The sequence below is a fragment of the Myxine glutinosa genome, chromosome 14 (genome assembly GCF_964187855.1).
Source record: "Myxine glutinosa chromosome 14, kmMyxGlut1.1, whole genome shotgun sequence".
NCBI classification, from domain to species: Eukaryota; Metazoa; Chordata; class Myxini; order Myxiniformes; family Myxinidae; genus Myxine; species Myxine glutinosa.
In genome coordinates this window covers 81,235,942-81,257,087 of record NC_136274.1, presented here as the reverse complement: position 1 = coordinate 81,257,087, position 21,146 = coordinate 81,235,942, and the positions used below count along the sequence as shown (strand labels likewise).

Here is a 21,146-nt window from a genome sequence, read left to right as displayed (position 1 = left end):
AAGCCCAGATAGGTGGAGTGTTGCAGTGATTGTTGTCCTTCTGCATTTTTCTCCCATCTCCACACAGGATCTCTGGAGCTCAGCCAGAGTGACCATCGGATTCTTGGTCACCCCTCTTACCAAGGCCCTTCTCCCCCTTTTGCTCAGTTTGACTGGGCGACCAGCTCTAGGAAGAGTCCTGGTTGTTCCAAACTTCTTCCATTTAAGAATTATGGAGGCCACTGTGGTCTTGGGAACCTTCAATGCAGCAGAGATTTTTTTGTAGGCTTCCCCAGATCTGGGCCTCGACACAATCCTGTCTCTGAGCTCTGCAGGCAGTTCCTTCGACCTCATGGCTTGGTTTTTGCTCTGATATGCATTTTCAGCTGAGACCTTATATAGACAGGTGTGTGCCTTTCCAAATCATGTCCAATCAATTGAATTTACCACAGGTGGACTCCAATCAAGGTGTAGAAACATCTCAAAGATGATCAAGAGAAATGGGAGGCACCTGAGCTAAATTTCAAGTGTCATAGCAAAGGGTCTGAATACTTATGTAAATGTGATATTTCAGTTTTTTCTTTTTAATAAATTTGCAAAAGTTTCTAAAATCCTGTTTTCTCTTTGTCATTATGGGGTATGGAGTGTAGATTGATGAGGGAAAAAGTGAATTTAAACGATTTCAGCATAAAGCTGCAACATAACAAAATGTGAAAAAAGTGAAGGGGTCTGAATACTTTCTGAATGCACTGTAAACACACACATAAACACACACCCACAAATATAAAAACACAAATATAAACATGAACACACACAAACACGAACACACATACACGCTCCATGTGCACACTCCTCTACGTATCCCGTAATGTTGTGACCATAGTTTGATATTTTAATTTTCCAGCCACACCTCTTCTCCCTTGTACTGCAAAATCAGTTTCCTTTTGAAGATGGGGACATGAATCATTAGTCACATTACACAAAGCATGGGGAATAGAACTCGCTCATAGTTAAGGACTAAGGAGACATTCTTCAAACGCTTTCCTCGTCACAAGTGTAAGCACCAAACAAACACCCTGCATATTAATGTGTTCAACTCATTAACTAAACTAATGCTTGGTATTCACTCATTACAATGTCAATGTATTCCAAATGTTTTTTAATGACCACTGAATTATATTTGTGACATGAGGTTTGTGATGCAGCTTTCTCTCTCTCTCTCTCTCTCTCCTGAGTGTTGCTGGACTATTTTTGCCGAGAGAATGTTCGAGTCTCTGTGGAAGATGCAAATTGGTCATGAAAGGACCAAAGTCTAAACTACTCTGTCCTGTCACTCACCAAGTCGCTATTGTCCACTCACTATGACGTACACTCACTGTGACGTCCACTCATGTACATTAGTAGACATTGGTATCAAATTTGCTTTGGTATAGCTGACCTCTGGGGCTAAAAATGGTCTTAAAATACCTGTTGTTGCATGGCTGTCCTCTGGCCTAATGTTCACGATGCATCACTCTGACTATCCAGCACCAGATTGGGAGTTTCTAGTGTCAATCGGACTTTCTAAGCATTACATATCAAATTCTGATTAAACCACACCATCACCTGCTGTCTTGCCACTGATGTTTTTTTTGTTTTTGGAATCTAGGTAAGTTATTACCTCCACCACTAAAGGTGGACGGAGGTCATGTTTTCACCGCTGTCAGTTTGTCTGTGAGCAGGATATCTCAAAAAGTTATGGACGGATTCAGACGAAATGTGGTGGGGACAGGTTGGGTGTTTGAAAAGGACAAATTGATTCAATTTCTGTGAAGATCCGCATCCAGATATGAGAATATTTTTTAATTTATAAGTGATTCTTCACCATTGAGAGAAAAGTAACATAACGATATATAGCAGGATATCTCAAAACGTTGTGGATGTGTTGGGTAAGTGACAATAACAAGCCGATTCAATTTTGGTTCAGGTGCGGATACAGGTCTGGCCTATCAGTGGGAAACAACACACAAACTGTTCATCCTGGCGGAGTTGTGCTCTCTACCGATTGCCGTGTTCTAGTTTCACAATGTACCTTTGTGTGTTTTAGCTGATAAAACGTTTGCTGGTCTCCTGGCAGGCTCTCATCAACCTGGCGGAGGTGTGCTCTCCACCTAGTGCTCCGTTCTAGTTTTTCAATGTACCTTTGTGTGTTTTAGCTGATAAAACGTTTGCTGGTCTCCTGGCAGGCTCTCGTCAACCTGGCGGAGGTGTGCTCTCCACCTAGTGCCCCGTTCAAGTTTCTCAATGTACCTTTGTGCGTTTTAGCTGATAAAACGTTTGCTGGTCTCCCTGCAGGCTCTCATCAACCTGGCGGAGGTGCTCTCCACCTGGTGCTCCGTTCTTGTTTCTCAATGTAACTTAATGCGTTTTACCTGATGATAAGTTTGCTGGTCTCCTGGCAGGCTCTCGCCAACCTGGCGGAGTTGTGCTCTCCACTAAGTGCCCCGTTCTAGTTTCTCAATGTACCTTTGTGCGTTTTAGCTGATAAAACGTTTGCTGTTCTCCTGGCAGGCTCTCATCAACCTGGCGGAGGTGTGCTCTCCACCTAGTGCTCCGTTCTTGTTTCTCAATGTAACGTAATGCGTTTTACCTGATAATACGTTTGCTGGTCTCCTGGCAGGCTCTCATCAACCTGGTGGAGGTGTGCTCTCCACCTAGTGCCCCGTGTTCTAGTTTCTCAATGTACCTTTGTGCGTTTTAGCTGATAAAACGTTTGCTCGTCTCCTGGCAGGCTCTCATCAACCTGGTGGAGGTGTGCTCTCCACCTAGTGCCAGGTTCTAGTTTCTCAATGTACCTTAGTGCGTTTTACCTGATAAAACGTTTGCTGGTCTCCTGGCAGGCTCTCATCAACCTGGCAGAGGTGTGTTCTCCACCTAGTGCCAGGTTCTAGTTTCTCAATGTACCTTCATGTGTTTTACCTGATAAAACGTTTGCTTGTCTCCTGGCAGGCTCTCATCAACCTGGTGGAGGTGTGCTCTCCACTTAGTGCCCCGTTCTAGTTTCTCAATGTAACTTCGTGTGTTTTACCTGATAAAACGTTTGCTGGTCTCCTGGCAGGCTCTCGTCAACCTGGCGGAGGTGTCTCTCCACCTAGTGCCAGGTTCTAGTTTCTCAATGCACCTTTGTGCGTTGTACCTGATAAAACGTTTGCTTGTCTCCTGGCAGGCTCTCGGGAAGGACTTGCGCCAGTGGAAAATCAGTCTGGATGCTGCAAACGACATGGCCAAGAAGCTGCTGAGAGACTACACTGCTGATGATACCCATCGAGTAGAGGAGATCTGTGGTCAACTGCAGCATGCTTGGGCAGATCTCCTGCGCAGGTAAGGAATGTATTACGTGGAATTGGCGTAACAACATTATTTATTCAATTTTTTTCAACCTTTTTTTTGGTATACCTGTCCTATTTTGTTGTGTTATCTTTCATAACATACATATCTATATTTCTCCTACCAAGAGTTCAAGTAGTTGTTTGTAGTACTGGCTTGAAGAGCATGCTTCAATAAGTGTTATTTGATATCTTCCTCACATGCTCTCCAGATCTTTCACTTTAGTTCTCTTTATGTTTTTAGCTCACTTGGACACACGCACACACATATACACACACATACACGCAAACGCACACATCGTGTAGTGTGAGATTATGGGATGGCGCGTTGTCAATTCGTCCATCCGTAAACACTTGCAACTTTTTCTCTGAAACTGCTGATCGGATTGTGACCAAACTTAAGCGAAAATAATCTTTGGTGCAGTAGACCTCAGTTTGTTCGTTGCATCCTGCCCCTCCACCTGCAAGTTGGTCATCGTAAGGTTTCAAGGTTTAAAACGTAATTGAATGCGAGTGTTGTTTGGCCGCCATTTTGGATTACAGGAAAACATTTAACAATCTCTTTTCTCAAACCACTTAACCGATCAATGCAAAACTTTAAATTTGCGATCAATCTTTTTTTTTGCTCTTGCTGTTTTTATTTATTTATTTTAACTGATTTATCAATCATGTGCATGGTGATGGAGTATAATTTTGCAAATGCATTTGACCACTTTTGTCGTTGCCATGACAGCGGTTTGAGCATATAGCAATATGCATTTGCTTCTTATCAATTATGAGTGCGTGACCATTACTCATTGATGATATCATTATCTTGAAATGCCTTTTGAGATTGCTGTTTTAGATATAATTGGAATGCACAGGATTTTCCACTGTGGCAATGTATGTGTGTGTCCCTCGATCGACCGATCAATATACATGCCAATCCATTGTGATGTCACTGACAGCTCATTGCATTAAATAAATAAGGTAATGTTTTTTTTATTCCAAAGTACCTTGAATGTTTTGTGGTATAACGCACTATACCTGCTTAATGGCAATCCACGTATTGAAGATTACTGACGTGTACTTGAGGCATAAACAGCCAGTGTTTATTGTCTATACCGGGCATTTGGGCCAATGGGCCAAGGTGCATTTGTTTAATTGTCTAGCATCACAGTTTGCCCTTTGGGCCAGAATAACGCACCTGTTTATTTGTGTAACCGGTGCATTTTGGCCTCGAGGCCAACACGCACCTGTATTAGTTTGACAAGCTTTGTATGGCCGTGTACTTTGGTTCATTGGGCTGGAGTGGATGTCATGCGATGTTTGGATTATTTTAACCCTTCTTTGGACGTGAAGGTTTACCTCAACGGAGAAAACTGATGTTCAAAACAGGTGCATATAATGCAAACCCTCTCTCATATGGTCCTGCATTTTTTTTTCCATATCCAGCCTCACTTCCTGTAATGCTTAGAGATAGGTGCTTCCATGACACATTTTGCCCTCCTGAAGATCACCAACGGTTTTCTTGCATTTGCACCTGGTCACATGCCATTTGCTTTTGCGTGTTTCTTTTTTTTTTACCTCCGCCACCAAAGGTGGATGGAGGTTATGTTTTCACCCCCGTCTGTCTGTCTGTTTGTTTGTGTGTTTGTCTGTCTTTGTCTGATTGTGTGTTTGTCAACAAGATACCTCAAAAGGTTGTGGACGGATTCAGACGAAATTTGCTGGAAATGTTGTGTGTGTGACGAGGACGAATCGATTTGATTTTGGTGAAGATCCGAGTCTGGATCCGGATATGAGAATTTTTTTTTATTTCTCAAGTGATTCCTCACTATTGAGTGATTGGGCCAAAAAGGATATGTCGCATGTTATTTGATAAAGGTGTAAACGAGTTATGACAAAACTAGATGGGTGATTTGGTTAGGAGACAAGAACAAGCGATTCGATTTTGGTTCAGGTTTGAATCCAGATCCGAGTGTGACACGAAACGTAAACTGCTCAGCCTGACGGCGGTGTGCGCTCTATACTGAGTGCATTCTCGTTTAACCTTTCAATGCAGTGATTGGGCCTCGGAGGCCCACGAGGTTTTTTTTGTTGCAAAAACGATGCTGTACAATTTTTTTTATTTTTTTTTGGAATGACCCTCATTTTCACCGACTTTCATGTTGTTACACAAAATTCAGTGACATAAATAAAAAAAATTCATTCAGGCTCGTGGGAAAATCTTCATTCTTCAATTATAACCTGAAAATCCGACTCGAATGCAGGCCTGGGGCCTTCGAGGCCCCGCATAAATGTTGTTGTACTACTATGGTATATCATTATTTTCTTGACATGAGCCTCATTATATGCTTCTATAACTTAGTTACAAATAATTCAGTGACAAAAATATGAAAATTAAAAATCTTTACACGAATACATTCATGGGGCCTCCGAGGCCCAATGGCTGCATTGGTGCAGGATTTTTGACAGTTGTGGACATATACATTCTAAATAAAAGGATTAGTGAATCATATTTTTTGAGCAAATATTCCTCCATGAGGCTCAACTTTTTAGAGGAAAAAAGTTGAAAAACCAAGAACAAAAATTTATTTTTGCAAAAAAATAAAATAAAAGTTCATCACTTGTATGGGATTCTTCCAAATAATAGGATCAATGATTCACATTTTCTGAGCAAATACACATCCATGAGCATCGACTTGGATTGAAAAAGGATATGAGAAAGAAAAAAAATCGATTAAAAAAAAAAAACACACAAATACATCCGTTGGGCCTCCGAGGCCCATTGGCTGCGTTTATGTAGGGTTTTTTTACGCCTGCTTCTAAGGGTTAATGTGCAGGTGCCTGAATGCTAAATCCATATCCCAAAGTGCCGCACCATTTTCTGATTCTCTGAATGATGTTGACTCCTCTCAGGCATAACCACGCATTTTACATGTGATTAAAACCGCTCATGTTGTTTGTCCCTTATCGCTCCTGGATCCCAGATCATGATCACATACGTACGTACACCTGCCATTCTCTCCCATTCCTTGAGGATACACTTCCCATGCTTCTCTGATCAATTGTACACCTCACCATCCATGACATTCTTCTCAAATCTTCACAAAAATGCAGCTTGTGCCCTTTCAATGCCGAGGAGGAAATGCTTTCGCAAATAAGGAGATTTCCCAAAAGTCATTTTCTTATTCTTGGCATAGTTTGCAGAAAATATATCTGCCACACAGGGATTGTATTTTTCCAACACAAAATAATATTTAGTTATTGCACTGATATTGTTATTGACAAAGTGCAATAAACTCCAGCAGCTCAGGGTGCATTGCCGGGGGGATCGATGTAGAAATTTAGCGCACACATTCAAAGTCTGATCACGCACCTCGTAAACGCACCATTCACGCTCTGTTCCCTTTATTAGCTTCTTGATAAATTATCGGGTCTTGGAGATTTTGCGCATCAAACTGATCCATCGTCATTTGGCACATGCCTTTGTCAAATTGGTTAATATTTTGGTATTTAAAATCTTCGTCTGCTTGTACCATTCTGATTTGCCATCGACAAGTTGTCTATAAATTCGGTTCATAGTAACGATGAGAACGAAGATTATCTTTGGTGGATTTTCTTTTAAAGTTTTTCGCGGTTTTTATGCCTGACGTCGAAAAGGGCCAAAGTTAGATCCACGTGAATGATGAATACTTTGCAATGTAATGCAGATCTGGGGATGAGTATCGAATCGGATCTTTACCGGAATCCCGAACCTCATGGGTCGAGTCAAACACAAGTCGAGTCCTGCATCTTAATCATGTCAAGTTGCTATCTTTTAATCCTTTACGTATTACCCTACACCATCCACTTTCGTCGTCCCCCTAACCCAAATTCCAAGCCTCGAGTCAAGTTTAATGTCGGCAAAAATGCCACTCGAGTACGACTGTAGTCCGACAGGCATATGGGTGATATACATTTTGATGGCAGTCGTACAGGAATGAGAGTATGGGATTTAACTTCGTCGGGCCGATGCTGGCTGGGCTATAGTTTTTGACGTTGGTCCAACGTAAGTGCTGACGTTGCTCCAACGTTGGCCCAACGGTGTTGTGTTCGCTGGGTACAGTTTGAAAATATGAGGAGGCAAATGATAAAAAGAGTGCAAAAGAATTAAATTAACAGGACTGGCTAAGAAAGGCTGGAGTCAGAGTCCGTGTTGCCAGCAACTGATTACAAGGCAGGTGGGCTGATTGGAGTCACAGAGGAAATGTTTCTCAATCTCACAAACTACCAAAATTTCACTTCTTATCTGAGATGTTCCATTGAATCTGAGCTTGTGGTTTGTTGGGCAGGTGGGGGTAGGTGACGATGAGCAAGGAAAGGGTTGAGATTCAGTGTTTTTTTTTTGGGGGGGGGGGGGGTTTCACTTTTCTTTATGTAGAGGGAACTGGATGTGATACTAACCTGGCTGGAAACTTCCTGCCAGTGCGAATTGTGTTATGAGAATGTTGCTTTCAAGAGTAGTCCAAGCACACGTGTCTGCATAAAGGTGCAGGTTGTGCTCACCAAATCCATGGCTCACCACATGCATGACTCACATACTGATGAGTTGTTTTTTCAAGCATCTAAGGCTCATGGAGGAGTTGTTACACAAATCATGCACACACATACAGACAGGGACATTGGACCAACACAGCACCTGACTTCAGACAAACAGCACCTGACTTCAGACAAACAGCACCTGACTTCAGACAAACCGCACCTGACTTCAGACAAACAGCACCTGACTTCAGACAAACAGCACCTGACTTCAGACAAACAGCACCTGACTTCAGACAAACAGCACCTGACTTCAGTTTTGGGTTCCATACATCTGGTTCCGTTTCCTTGAGCTCGGTTGGCTGTTTTTGGACTATGCCGAATTCCTCAACGATACAGTCGTGGCCAAAAATATTGGCACACCTGCACTTTTTTTCAAATAACTCACAATTTTCTCGAAAAATAAATTGAAATTGACAAAAGTATTTGGTCTCCACAATTCTTTATTTCACTGTTAATATAACAGATCCTTTATTTTTCATTCAGAACTTAATATATCCTTTTAAATCAGAAAATAAAAAGAAATGGCATTGACAATTATTGACACCCCAAACTTAATATTTGGTAGCACAGAATTTGGACAAAATAACTGCAGTCAAGCGCTTCCTATAGCCATGAATGAGCTTCCTCCACTTCTCTACTGGCAGTTTGACCCACTCTTCTTGTGCAAACTGCTCCAGTTTTCCCAGATTTGAAGGGTGCCTTCTCCCAACTGCTGTTTTCAGATCTCCCCACATGTGTTCAATGGGATTTAGATCTGGACTCATTTCTGGCCACTTCAGAACAGTCCAGCGTTTTGTCTTGAACCATTCCTGGGTGCTTTTTGAAGTGTTTTTGGGGTCATTGTCCTGCTGCAAGACGCATGACCTTCGGCGGAGACCCATCTTTCTGACACTGGGTTGAACATTGCGCTCCAAAATGCCTTGGTAATCACCTGATTTCATGATGCCGTGCACACATTCAAGGTACCCAGTGTCAGGCAGCACAGCAATCCCAAAACATCACTGAACCTCCTCCATGTTTAATTGTAGGGAAGGTGTTCTTTTCTTTGAAAGCTTCATTTTGTTTTCTGTAAACATAGAGATGATGTGCTTTACCAAAAAGCTCTAATTTGGTCTCATCTGTCCACAGAACATTCTCCCAGAAGGATTTTGGCTTGTTCAGGTGTGTTTTGGGAAACTCCAGTCAGGCTTTATTATGTCTCTCAGCAGTGGGGTCCTCCAGGGTCTCCTACCATAGAACCCCCTTTCATTGAGTTAGCGATGGATGGTGCGAGGTGAAACTTTTGTACCTCGGGTCTGAAGGTCATCTTGAATCTGCTTGGCAGTTGATCGAGGTGCTTTCTCCACCATTCAAACAATCCTTCGCTGCAATCTTTGATCAACTTTTCTCTTGCGGCCACGTCCAGGGAGGTTGGCTACAGTGCCATGGGCCTTAAACTTCCTGATAACATTGCGTACGGTGGACACAGAAACATCAATGTCTCTGGAGATGGACTTGTAGCCTTGAGATTGTCCATGTTTGGCTACAATCCTGTGTGTGAACTCCTCAGACAATTCTCTGGTTTTCTTTCTTTTCTCTATACTCATTGCAGTACACACAGTGACACAAAACAGCAGAATGACTCCTTTTCTCCATTCAAACTGGTTGAATGAGTGATTTTTATAGTGCAGGCACCTGCAACTCACCACAGGTGAGTTCAATTCCAAAGTCAAGGAGAATCACCTGCTTGAATTCTAATTATTTATAACAACTTCTAAAAGGTGCCAATAGTATTGTCCGGGCCATTTTAGGACTTATGTGTGGAATAAGCTAAGGTTTAGTAGTTTTTTTCAGATTTTTTTTGTTCCACTGCAAACTACAGGAATACATATGTGGACACCAAAAGGTTTTTTAACTTCAACAATTTTCTGGAAGAAATGGTGCATTATTTGAAAAAAGTGCACGGGTGCCAATATTTTCGGCCACGACTGTAAGTACTCCTGGTAGTTTTGTCTCGTTTTTGCTGTTTATTTTGCTTTCTCTGTGTTTACCGTATGCTTCTAGCTCGGCTTTTGTTTTAAAACTTGTGCTTGTGTGTGTTTAAAAAAAATTTAACAATTGTGTTTTTTATTGTCTTTTCTCCCTACTACCTCCAGCCTTTTTGTTTTCTCCCCAGTCTTATTTATTTCTCCTTCAAATCCTCCCATCAATAACCCCTGTTTAGTGTCTTAAAAAAGAAAAATAATGAATTCCTTGTTACCGCAAAACCTTTCACCTCACGCCCCTCTTCCTCCCCAACGTCAAATTACTCCTCACTGTTCCTCATCCCATCACCATCTAGCCTTTTGTCCTCTTCATCCTTCCCCTTCTCCTAGATCTTCTACAATCTCGGACACTATCAACAGCTCTCCCTACCTCCCCCTCTCACCCCTCATCTTACCCTACCTCTCCCCTCCCCAGTCCTGTATCTGATGCTCCCCTCCCTCTTCCTTAACGGTATGGACCTCAAACATCCAGGGCCTTCACCCAAGCCTGACTGATCTCTCCATACAGGTTGCTTCTGACAAACCAGACTTGATCTGCTTCACAGAAACTTTCCTCCTTCAAGATGTCTCTGATTCCTTAATATCTCTCCCTCGTCTGGTATGATAGACCTGTGCCTTGTCCTGGTGGTGGAGTTGCTATCTTTATCAAAAACTCTTTATCAAGTTGCTATCTTCCTCACTCTCCTTGCACTGCCCTCACCCCACCACACCCCCAAGAGTACCTCTGGCTACGGCTTCCCCTTCGCTCCCACCTTTTGTTCATTTGTGTGTTGTACCGTTCACCAAACATTAATGACTCCATTTACATCTCGCTGTCTGACAACATGGACCAACTTCTTTCCACTCATCCAAACCTCTCTTCCTCATTTGTGGTGACTTTAACTGTCATCATGCCAGCTGGCTAAGCATTCCATTACCTCGCTCACCAGCCATGACATCTCAGCAAAGGACTTCTGTGACTCACTGGGACTGAGTCAATCTGTCAATTTCCTGACCCAGATCTCAGTCAACAGAGCATCTTCTCTTCTAGACCTTGGTTATGACAAACTTCCCTGCAAATGTCTGCTGCTCTTCTTCTGCTCCAATCTGTTCATCTGATAATTTCCTTGTTAAAGTGGACATCTCTGGCCGTTCTAAGAGAGCCTCCTCAGTGTCGGCGTATCTGGCATTTCACTCAGGCTGACTGGCACGGTCTTCAAAGCAGCCATCTGGACTGGTGTCCCAACTCTACTGCCTCTAACATCAACTCATCCTGAGAATTCTTCTAAAGAAAATTGCTATTTCACATGCACAGATTTATCCCATCTCGTCTTTAGTTGTCATACCCTTCCTCCCGTCCATGGTACACAGAATCTTGTGGCGAGGCAGTTGTCCTGAAACAACTTGCCTTTGCCTCATGGAAGGCAAATCCAACGGAAGATGATCTCCGTTCCTTTAACAGGGCTCGGAACAAGTGTGTGTCTCCCCTCAGGAAAGCTAGGAAACAATATCTCTCTAATCTCAAGATTGAACTCTCAAACCTGTCTTCCTCCTCCAAATCCTGGTGGCGTCTGGTCAAATCCGTTTCTGGTGTTTGTTCCCCCTCCATCCCCTCCCTTACCTCAAACGGCTACACAGTTGAAACACCGCACGTGAAAAAGCCGAATGCCTCAACTCTGTGTTTGCCTCCAAATATTGTGTCCCAAACCCATCTTTCTCTGTACCCACCTTACCCAGTCGAACCCAGCTGCTCCTGGACTCTGTGTCCTTCTCTCCTGACAAAGTAGAGAAGTTTCTGTCATTCCTCAACTCGGATTCTGCAAGTGGACCAGACGGCATCAGCCCACGGGTCCTAAAATCCTGCTCTGCCACTCAATCTCACCCTCTTTCTATTCTCTTCACCCTCTCCTTTGCTCAAGGTCAACACCTTCTCTCTGTTCTCTTCACCCTCTCTTTTGCTCAAGGCCATCTGCCATCAGCTGGGAAATCAGCCAACATCACTGCTTTACACAAAAAGGTGCAAAAACAGATCCTTGCAACTACAGACCAATCAACCTGCTCCCAATAATCAGCAAGGTCATGGAATCCATCATTGCTTCTGATATCCATCATTGCTGCTTCCACCTCTTTCAATCTCTGACTTCTTTCCTGAAATTTCTAGTGGTGTTAATTTGTTTTATACCATGTACCCCTTTCCCCAAAGCCCTCTCCCTTCCACAGATCTACCGACGTCCCTGTTCTCTACTGTTGTTGTGCTTTTGTACTTCCCTCTCTCTCCACCTCTTGTCTCCCAGTCCCTTTATTGTGTTGTTATGTGTCTGTTTATGTTTTGTGTTTAATGTGTTAGTTCTTACACGAGCCTCGACTTTGTATACAAAAAATTAAATGCTTCCTCTTCTCCAATGGTTTGATCTCAGATCATCAATTTGGATTCATACCTACGATCTACTCTGAGAAGGCACTACTCTGAACATACTGCTTCTTCTGTCTCAACAATGGATGGAGGTCTTCAACTCCAAACAGGAAATCAGAGATGTCTCCTTTGACATATATCATGCCGATGATTCTGAAGCCATGTGGCAAAAAGCTTTGTGGTCTGATGAAACCAAGATGGAACTTTTTGGCCTAAATGCAAAACATCACCTAAATGCAAATTCAACACAGCACATCACCCAAAGAACACCATCCCTACTGTGAAGCACGGTGGTAGCAGCATCACGCTATGGGGATGTTTCTCATCAGCAGGGCCTGGGGCACTTGTCTTGACACATAGAAGGGAAAAGGATGGAGCAAAATACAGAGAAATCCTAGAGGAAAACCTGCTGCCCTCTGCAAGAAAGCTGAAATTGGGACGGAAGTTCACCTTTCAGCATGACAACGACCCGAAGCACACAGCCAAAGTTACACTGGAGTGGCTAAGGAACAAAAAGATAAATGTCCTTGAGTGGCCTAGTCAGAGTCCTGACCTAAATCTGAGGGAAAATCAGTGGCATAAGTTGAAGATTGTTGTCCATCAACACTCCCCACACAACCTGACTGAGCTTGAACATTTTTGTACAGAAGAATGGGCAAATATTGCCCAATCAAGGTGTGTGTAAAGTTGGTAGAGTCCTATCCCAACATACCTACACCTGTAATTGCTGCCAAATGTGCTCCATAAAGTATTAACTCGGGGAGGGTGGGGGTGACACTTAACAAACCAAGATATGCCAGTTTTGTTTTGTATTTTAAATTAATTTTCTGAAATGTGTAGAATTTGTTTTTCACTTGGAAGTTGTGGATTACGTTGTGTAAGTGAAGATGGAAGAAGTCTGATTTAATGCAATTTAATTCCAGGATACAAGGTAACAAAAGGTGAAAAATTTGAAAGGGGTGTGGACTTTCTATATGCACTGTACACGAGCCTCAAATTAGTATACAAACAAAAAGAAACAGGTACACATACATTCAAAGTACACCGCCCCCTTGCCAAATAATTAAATATCCTACAGCGCGGCATTGCCGGGGCGCCTCCGGCACCCGGCAATACCGCAGTGCAGCTCATAGAGGCTGCTTTGGGAGGGAGAGGTGTATGCTAATTCATTGATTAATTGTATAATTAAAATCAATAAAAGATTATCACAAATTATTTTCTTAATCAATTGGCTAATAGCATAACTAAACCACTAGTGCTTCATCTGAAGATGTATCTTTTAGAAATTTAATTAAATAAGTCATTAATAAAAAATTAAGTAATGAATTGATTCACCAATAAATAATTAATCGATTAAATTATTAATCAATAAATCAAAAATATCCTTGATAGCCACATCACTTGGTCACTGTCATGTCCAAATATTAGCTTCCCAGCTCAAAAGGTGCCTGAGATATTGGCGAAATGAGAAAGAAAATAAATAAATGACTAATAATGAAAATAAATAAATAATAATCATTAAAAAATTAAATTATTAATCAATTCGGTCACAGAACACATAAACCACCACCATTTCATCAGAATGTGTGACTGAATTTTTTTTATTTTTTTTTAGTAATTAATCGAATAATTAAATAATTAATCGATTAATTTGATTAATCAATAAATCAAAAATATCCTTGATAGTGTTACATATTTATGTGAATGTATGTGAATTACTATTCAGTTCTTTGCTTATCAATGTGTAGTCGATTAAGGGTTGTTGTGAGTAAAGGGTCAGGAGCCCTTCTGGGAAAAAGGAGACCGGAAACGGAAGAAGAAAAGACACGAGGTCCGGGAGAAGCGACGATTCTTCTTCCTCCTCGCCCAGCTCCGACGAGAGTTGGGATCGATATTGAGCAGCGTGGAAAAGCTGCGTTCCCAAGCCCGTCTGGCGAGAGGAGTTACCGGGACGTGTAACTACCCTTTTGACACGTCAAGTTGCCGTGGGGCCGTACACAGACCCAGCGTCCGGCACAGTTCGCCGCACCGTCTACAAGGACGCGTATGGGTCGCACTTTGGGGCCTCGCGCGCGTTGCAAGCGGCGCTTGCTTTGCCCGCTTTGCTTGGCCAGGAGGTGTGCGCTGCAGCCGTGGTTCCCGGTACAGTACGTGCCCGGTGGAAGCACGTCCGCCCGGGGTTCGTTCAACCGCCCGTGTGCGGCGAAGCCGACCATAATCTTGTTCAGGAGGGGCCCAGAGACATTGTGAGGGACAGAGACCAAAGGGGTCGTGAGTACCCAAGGGGTCGGGAGTGGGGAAAGGGGACACACATATATAAGATGGCCATCTTAATCATCTCGGGGATTGATTGTTGATTGTGGATTGTTGATGGTTGTTGATTGTTGATTCCTTGGGGGAATATATTATTGATTACTCGAAATCCTTGGTGTGGGGTTTCTTATGGACTGGAATTCATCTTGATTGCGTTACGAAAGCGTATAAATCATATATCTTTCTGGCGGGGTTCCTCCCACGGTCCGGGGGTCACCGAGACCAGGTAGTTACCGGGAGGACCACGTAACAATAGCCACATCACTTGGTCACTCATGTCCAAATATTAGCTTCCGAGCTCAAAAGGTGCCTGAGATATTGGCCAAATGAGAAAGAAAATAAATAAATGATTAATAATGAAAATAAATAAATAATAATCATAAAAAAATTAAATTATTAATCAATTCGGTCAGAGAACACATTAACCACCACCATTTCCACATAAAACACATAAAACACGTTAAAAAAAACACATAAAACACGAACACATAAAACACCACCATCAGAATCTGTAACTTAAAAAAAAAGAAAAAAAAAAGTCATTAATCGAATAATTAAATAATTAATCGATTAATTGATTAATTAATAAATCAAAAATAGCCTTTGCAGCCAAATCACCTGGTCATTGGCATGTCCAAATATCAGCTTCCTAACTCAAAAGGTGCCTGAGTTAATGGTCAGAAGAGAAAGGAAATTTGATTAATTAAATAAGTACTTAATTAATCGCTAATAATTAAATAACTCCTCAATTTATTGATTAATCAAAAAACAAAAAATAACGTTTTTGACAAAGGACTTGCTCACTATTGTGCCAAAATTTCAGCTTCCTAGCTCAAAGGATGGCTGAGATATCGCCCGGACAAACAAACAAGAAAGCAAGAAAACAAACAAACAGAGTGAAAACTGAGTACTCCCTTTCAGCGTGCGTCACTGCCGAGCCCCCTTCGGTGCCCAGCAATGACGATTTGCAATGCCTGGAGATGCCATAGGAAAGGTGCGGTGTACAACAAACAAGAAAGAAAACAAACAAGAAAGAAAACAAACAACCAGAGTGAAAACTGAGTACTCCCTTTCAGCGTGCGTCACTGCCGAGCCCCCTTCGGTGCCCAGCAATGACGATTTGTAATGCCTGGAGATGCCATAGGAAAGGTGCGGTGTACAAAAATTAAAACAGTCAGTGACCTTTGGGGGGCAGGTACAATCACTTCACAGAGCACTGGGTAACCGCGACACCATATGTGACAGTTTCTTTCGTCTTTGCAGTTATGGGATCAATTAAGGAGAAATCTCTTGTCATCCCTCTCCTCTCCCACCAAACTGGTTGTAAACCCATGGGATTTGTCTCTACTCTATCCTCTAAATGCTAAGCATCAAGCAAGGAAGGATTCAGACAAGATAAGAATCGAACCTTTGACCGAACAGGATCAGAGCAGACACTATAAGTGCAATGTCACTGATTTAGGTTTGTGGCATAACGAGCTGGTAATTGTAACTGTCCCTGAATAGTAGGCCTCTTCAGACCATTGTGTTCCCAAAACTCCTCATGGGACATTTACGTGAATTGCTTTGCCTGGCAATCATTAAATGACTTGTGACTACATACGTCAAGCCGAGAAATGGTCTTATCTGAATGATGAGGAAACAGCATTTTACATCAATCACCTGCAGTAATACGGCAAAGGTGAGGTTAGAGGTGCAGGAATTAACCTTAGGTGAGTGTCTATGTCCTAAAATGCTGTCACATGAGCTTGGCCAGCAGCGATTTGCTTGGCAATTCAAAAGATATTGCTTCGTTCAGGCAATTGTTTTGCTCACACGATCCTTGTGGGTGTATCATACTGCAGAGGACACAGATCTTGCTGTAAAGGGGAAAAAATCGATGCTCACACCCAATCTCTCACACCTCAATCTCTCACACCTGACTCACCACACTTCGGCATACAGAGGTGAATTCACGACATTTGGGAAAAGGATGATCAATCACTGATAAGGCAAGTTATCAAGTGTAAGAGAGAGGGAGACTGAAAGACCAGACAATGTAATGAAGAAGACCAATTGACTATCACCCTGTATTTTAAGTGGAAAAGGCATCAGGCCTTGTTGAGCATGAGGATATGATCTGATCTGCTTCATCACTTGTCCCGGTGGGGCTACTCCCAAGCGAGGTCTGCTATTGGAAGAAGCTCCTGTGGTTTTTCATTACATCCAAATAGAAATATCAAGAGATATTCAATCGATGTCGATAATTATTTCACGGTACCTTTGGAGGCCATTAAGGGGATCCCAAGCCTGGATAATTATTGACCGATGCCGGAGCCAAGGAATTTAAAAAAAAAAATGAACATGTTGGGAACAGATTGGTGATGTTTTGTAATATTTGAAGTTTGAACCAATGTGTAGCTACGTTCTATTCGGAGGGATACTAGAATTGTCAAGACTCGTGTCTGTTTGGAAAAGCTCTCTTGCTCCGATGAAGGGATTATGCCAGAAACAGAAGGGTAATGCCAGAAACAGAAGGGGTAATGCCAGAAACAGAAGGGGGTAATGCCAGAAACAGAAGGGGTAATGCCAGAAACAGAAGGGATAATGCCAGAAACAGAAGGGGGAAATGCCAGAAACAGAAGGGGGAAATGCCAGAAACAAAAGGGGTAATGCCAGAAACAGAAGGGGTAATGCCAGAAACAGAAGGGGGCTAATGCCAGAAACAGAAGGGGTAATGCCAGAAACAGAAGGGGTAATGCCAGAAACAGAAGGGGTAATGCCAGAAACAGAAGGGGGCTAATGCCAGAAACAGAAGGGGTAATGCCAGAAACAGAAGGGGTAATGCCAGAAACAGAAGGGGTAATGCCAGAAACAGAAGGGGGTAATGCCAAAAAAGAAGGGGTAATGCCAGAAACAGAAGGGGTAATGCCAGAAACAGAAGGGGTAATGCCGGAAACAGAAGCGGTAATGCCAGAAACAGAAGCGGTCATGCCAGAAAAGAAGGGGTAATGCCAGAAACAGAAGGGATAATGCCAGAAACAGGAGGGATAATAATAATAATAATTCATTTATTTTGTATAAATGCCAGAAACAGAAGGGGTAATGCCAGAAACAGAAGGGGGTAATGCCAGAAACAGAAGCGGTAATACCAGAAAAGAAGGGGTAATGCCAGAAACAGAAGGGGTAATGCCAGAAACAGAAGGGGTAATGCCAGAAACAGGAGGGATAATTCCAGAAACAGAAGCGGGTAATGCCAGAAACAGAAGGGGTAATGCCAGCAACAGAAGGGGTAATGCCAGCAACAGAAGGGGTAATGCCAGAAACAGAAGGGGTAATACCAGAAACAGAAGGGTGTAATGCCAGAAACAGAAGGGGGTAATGCCAGAAACAGGAGGGATAATGCCAGAAACAGAAGGGGGTAATGCCAGAAACAGAAGGGGTAATGCCAGAAACAGAAGGGGTAATGCCAGAAACAGAAGGGTTAATGCCAGAAACAGAAGGGGTAATGCCAGAAACAGAAGGGGTAATGCCAGGAACAGAAGGGGTAATGCCAGAAACAGAAGGGGTAATGCCAGAAACAGAAGGGGTAATGCCAGAAACAGAAGGGGTAATGCCAGAAACAGAAGGGGTAATGCCAGAAACAGGAGGGATAATGCCAGAAACAGAAGGGGTAATGCCAGAAACAGAAGAGGTAATGCCAGAAACAGAAGGGGGTAATGCCAGAAACAGAAGGGGGTAATGCCAGAAACAGGAGGGATAATGCCAGAAACAGAAGGGGGTATTGCCAGAAACAGAAGGGGTATTGCCAGAAACAGAAGGGGTAATGCCAGAAACAGAAGGGGTAATGCCAGAAACAGAAGGGGTAATGCCAGAAACAGAAGGGGTAATGTCAGAAACAGAAGCGGTAATGCCAGAAGCAGAAGCGGCAATACCAGAAAAGAAGGGGTAATGCCAGAAACAGAAGGGGTAATTCCAGAAACAGAAGAGGTAATGCCAGAAACAGAAGGGGTAATGCCAGAAACAGAAGGGGTAATGCCAGAAACAGAAGGGGTAATGCCAGAAACAGAAGGGGTAATGCCAGAAACAGAAGGGGTAATGCCAGAAACAGAAGGGGTAATGCCAGAAACAGAAGGGGTAATGCCAGAAACAGAAGGGGTAATGCCAGAAACAGGAGGGGTAATGTCAGAAACAGGAGGGGTAATGCCAGAAACAGAAGGGGTAATGCCAGAAACAAGAGGTAATGCCAGAAACAGAAGGGGTAATGCCAGAAACAGAAGGGGTAATGCCAGAAACAGAAGGGGTAATGCCAGAAACAGAAGGGGTAATGCCAGAAACAGAAGGGGTAATGCCAGAAACAGGAGGGATAATGCCAGAAACAGAAGGGGTAATGCCAGAAACAAGAGGTAATGCCAGAAACAGAAGGGGTAATGCCAGAAACAGAAGGGGTAATGCCAGAAACAGAAGGGGTAATGCCAGAAACAGAAGGGGTAATGCCAGAAACAGAAGGGGTAATGCCAGAAACAGGAGGGATAATGCCAGAAACAGAAGCGGTAATGCCAGAAACAGAAGGGATAATGCCAGAAACAGAAGGGGTAATGCCAGAAACAGAAGAGGTAATGCCAGAAACAGAAGGGGTAATGCCAGAAACAGAAGGGGTAATGCCAGAAACAGAAGGGGTAATGCCAGAAACAGAAGGGGTAATGCCAGAAACAGAAGGGGTAATGCCAGAAACAGAAGGGGTAATGCCAGAAACAGAAGGGGTAATGCCAGAAACAGAAGGGATAATGCCAGAAACAGAAGGGGTAATGCCAGAAATAGAAGGGGGTAATGCCAGAAACAGAAGCGGTAATACCAGAAAAGAAGGGGTAATGCCAGAAACAGAAGGGGTAATGCCAGAAACAGAAGGGGTAATGCCAGAAACAGGAGGGATAATTCCAGAAACAGAAGCGGGTAATGCCAGAAACAGAAGGGGTAATGCCAGCAACAGAAGGGGTAATGCCAGCAACAGAAGGGGTAATGCCAGAAACAGAAGGGGTAATACCAGAAACAGAAGGGTGTAATGCCAGAAACAGAAGGGGGTAATGCCAGAAACAGGAGGGATAATGCCAGAAACAGAAGGGGCAAATGCCAGAAACAGAAGGGGCAATGCCAGAAACAGAAGGGGTAATGCCAGAAACAGAAGGGTTAATGCCAGAAACAGAAGGGCTAATGCCAGAAACAGAAGGGGTAATGCCAGAAACAGAAGGGGTAATGCCAGAAACAGGAGGGATAATGCCAGAAACAGAAGGGGTAATGCCAGAAACAGAAGAGGTAATGCCAGAAACAGAAGGGGGTAATGCCAGAAACAGAAGGGGGTAATGCCAGAAACAGGAGGGATAATGCCAGAAACAGAAGGGGGTATTGCCAGAAACAGAAGGGGGAAATGCCATAAACAGAAGGGGGTAATGCCAGAAACAGGAGGGATAATGCCAGAAACAGAAGGGGGTATTGCCAGAAACAGAAGGGGGAAATGCCAGAAACAGAAGGGGGTAATGCCAGAAACAGGAGGGATAATGCCAGAAACAGAAGGGGGTATTGCCAGAAACAGAAGGGGGAAATGCCAGAAACAGAAGGGGGTAATGCCAGAAACAGGAGGGATAATGCCAGAAACAGAAGGGGCAAATGCCAGAAACAGAAGGGGCAATGCCAGAAACAGAAGGGGTAATGCCAGAAACAGAAGGGTTAATGCCAGAAACAGAAGGGGTAATGCCAGAAACAGAAGGGGTAATGCCAGGAACAGAAGGGGTAATGCCAGAAACAGAAGGGGTAATGCCAGAAACAGAAGGGCTAATGCCAGAAACAGAAGGGGTAATGCCAGAAACAGAAGGGGTAATGCCAGAAACAGGAGGGATAATGCCAGAAACAGAAGGGGTAATGCCAGAAACAGAAGAGGTAATGCCAGAAACAGAAGGGGGTAATGCCAGAAACAGAAGGGGGTAATGCCAGAAACAGGAGGGATAATGCCAGAAACAGAAGGGGTATTGCCAGAAACAGAAGGGGTAATGCCAGAAACAGAAGGGGTAATGCCAGAAACAGAAGGGGTAATGCCAGAAACAGAAGGGGTAATGCCAGAAACAGAAGGGGTAATGCCAGAAACAGAAGCGGTAATGCCAGAAGCAGAAGCGGTAATACCAGAAAAGAAGGGGTAATTCCAGAAACAGAAGAGGTAATGCCAGAAACAGAAGGGGTAATGCCAGAAACAGAAGGGGTAATGCCAGAAACAGAAGGGGTAATGCCAGAAACAGAAGGGGTAATGCCAGAAACAGAAGGGGTAATGCCAGAAACAGAAGGGGTAATGCCAGAAACAGGAGGGGTAATGTCAGAAACAGGAGGGGTAATGCCAGAAACAGAAGGGGTAATGCCAGAAACAAGAGGTAATGCCAGAAACAGAAGGGGTAATGCCAGAAACAGAAGGGGTAATGCCAGAAACAGAAGGGGTAATGCCAGAAACAGAAGGGGTAATGCCAGAAACAGAAGGGGTAATGC

The 21,146-nt window shown here is 43.3% G+C and overlaps 1 protein-coding gene across 10 annotated transcripts in view; it reads left to right on the top strand.

Annotated features, from left to right (window-relative positions):
• Positions 1 to 21,146, top strand: part of LOC137439963 (dystrophin) — a 1,283,433-nt gene that overhangs the window by 1,058,297 nt on the left and 203,990 nt on the right. For all 10 annotated transcript variants that reach the window (XM_078768445.1, XM_078768443.1, XM_078768444.1 and 7 more), the window contains one exon: positions 3,185 to 3,339. In XM_078768445.1, coding sequence (XP_078624571.1) covers positions 3,185 to 3,339 — 155 coding nt within the window. The remainder of the gene's footprint in view (positions 1 to 3,184; positions 3,340 to 21,146) is intronic.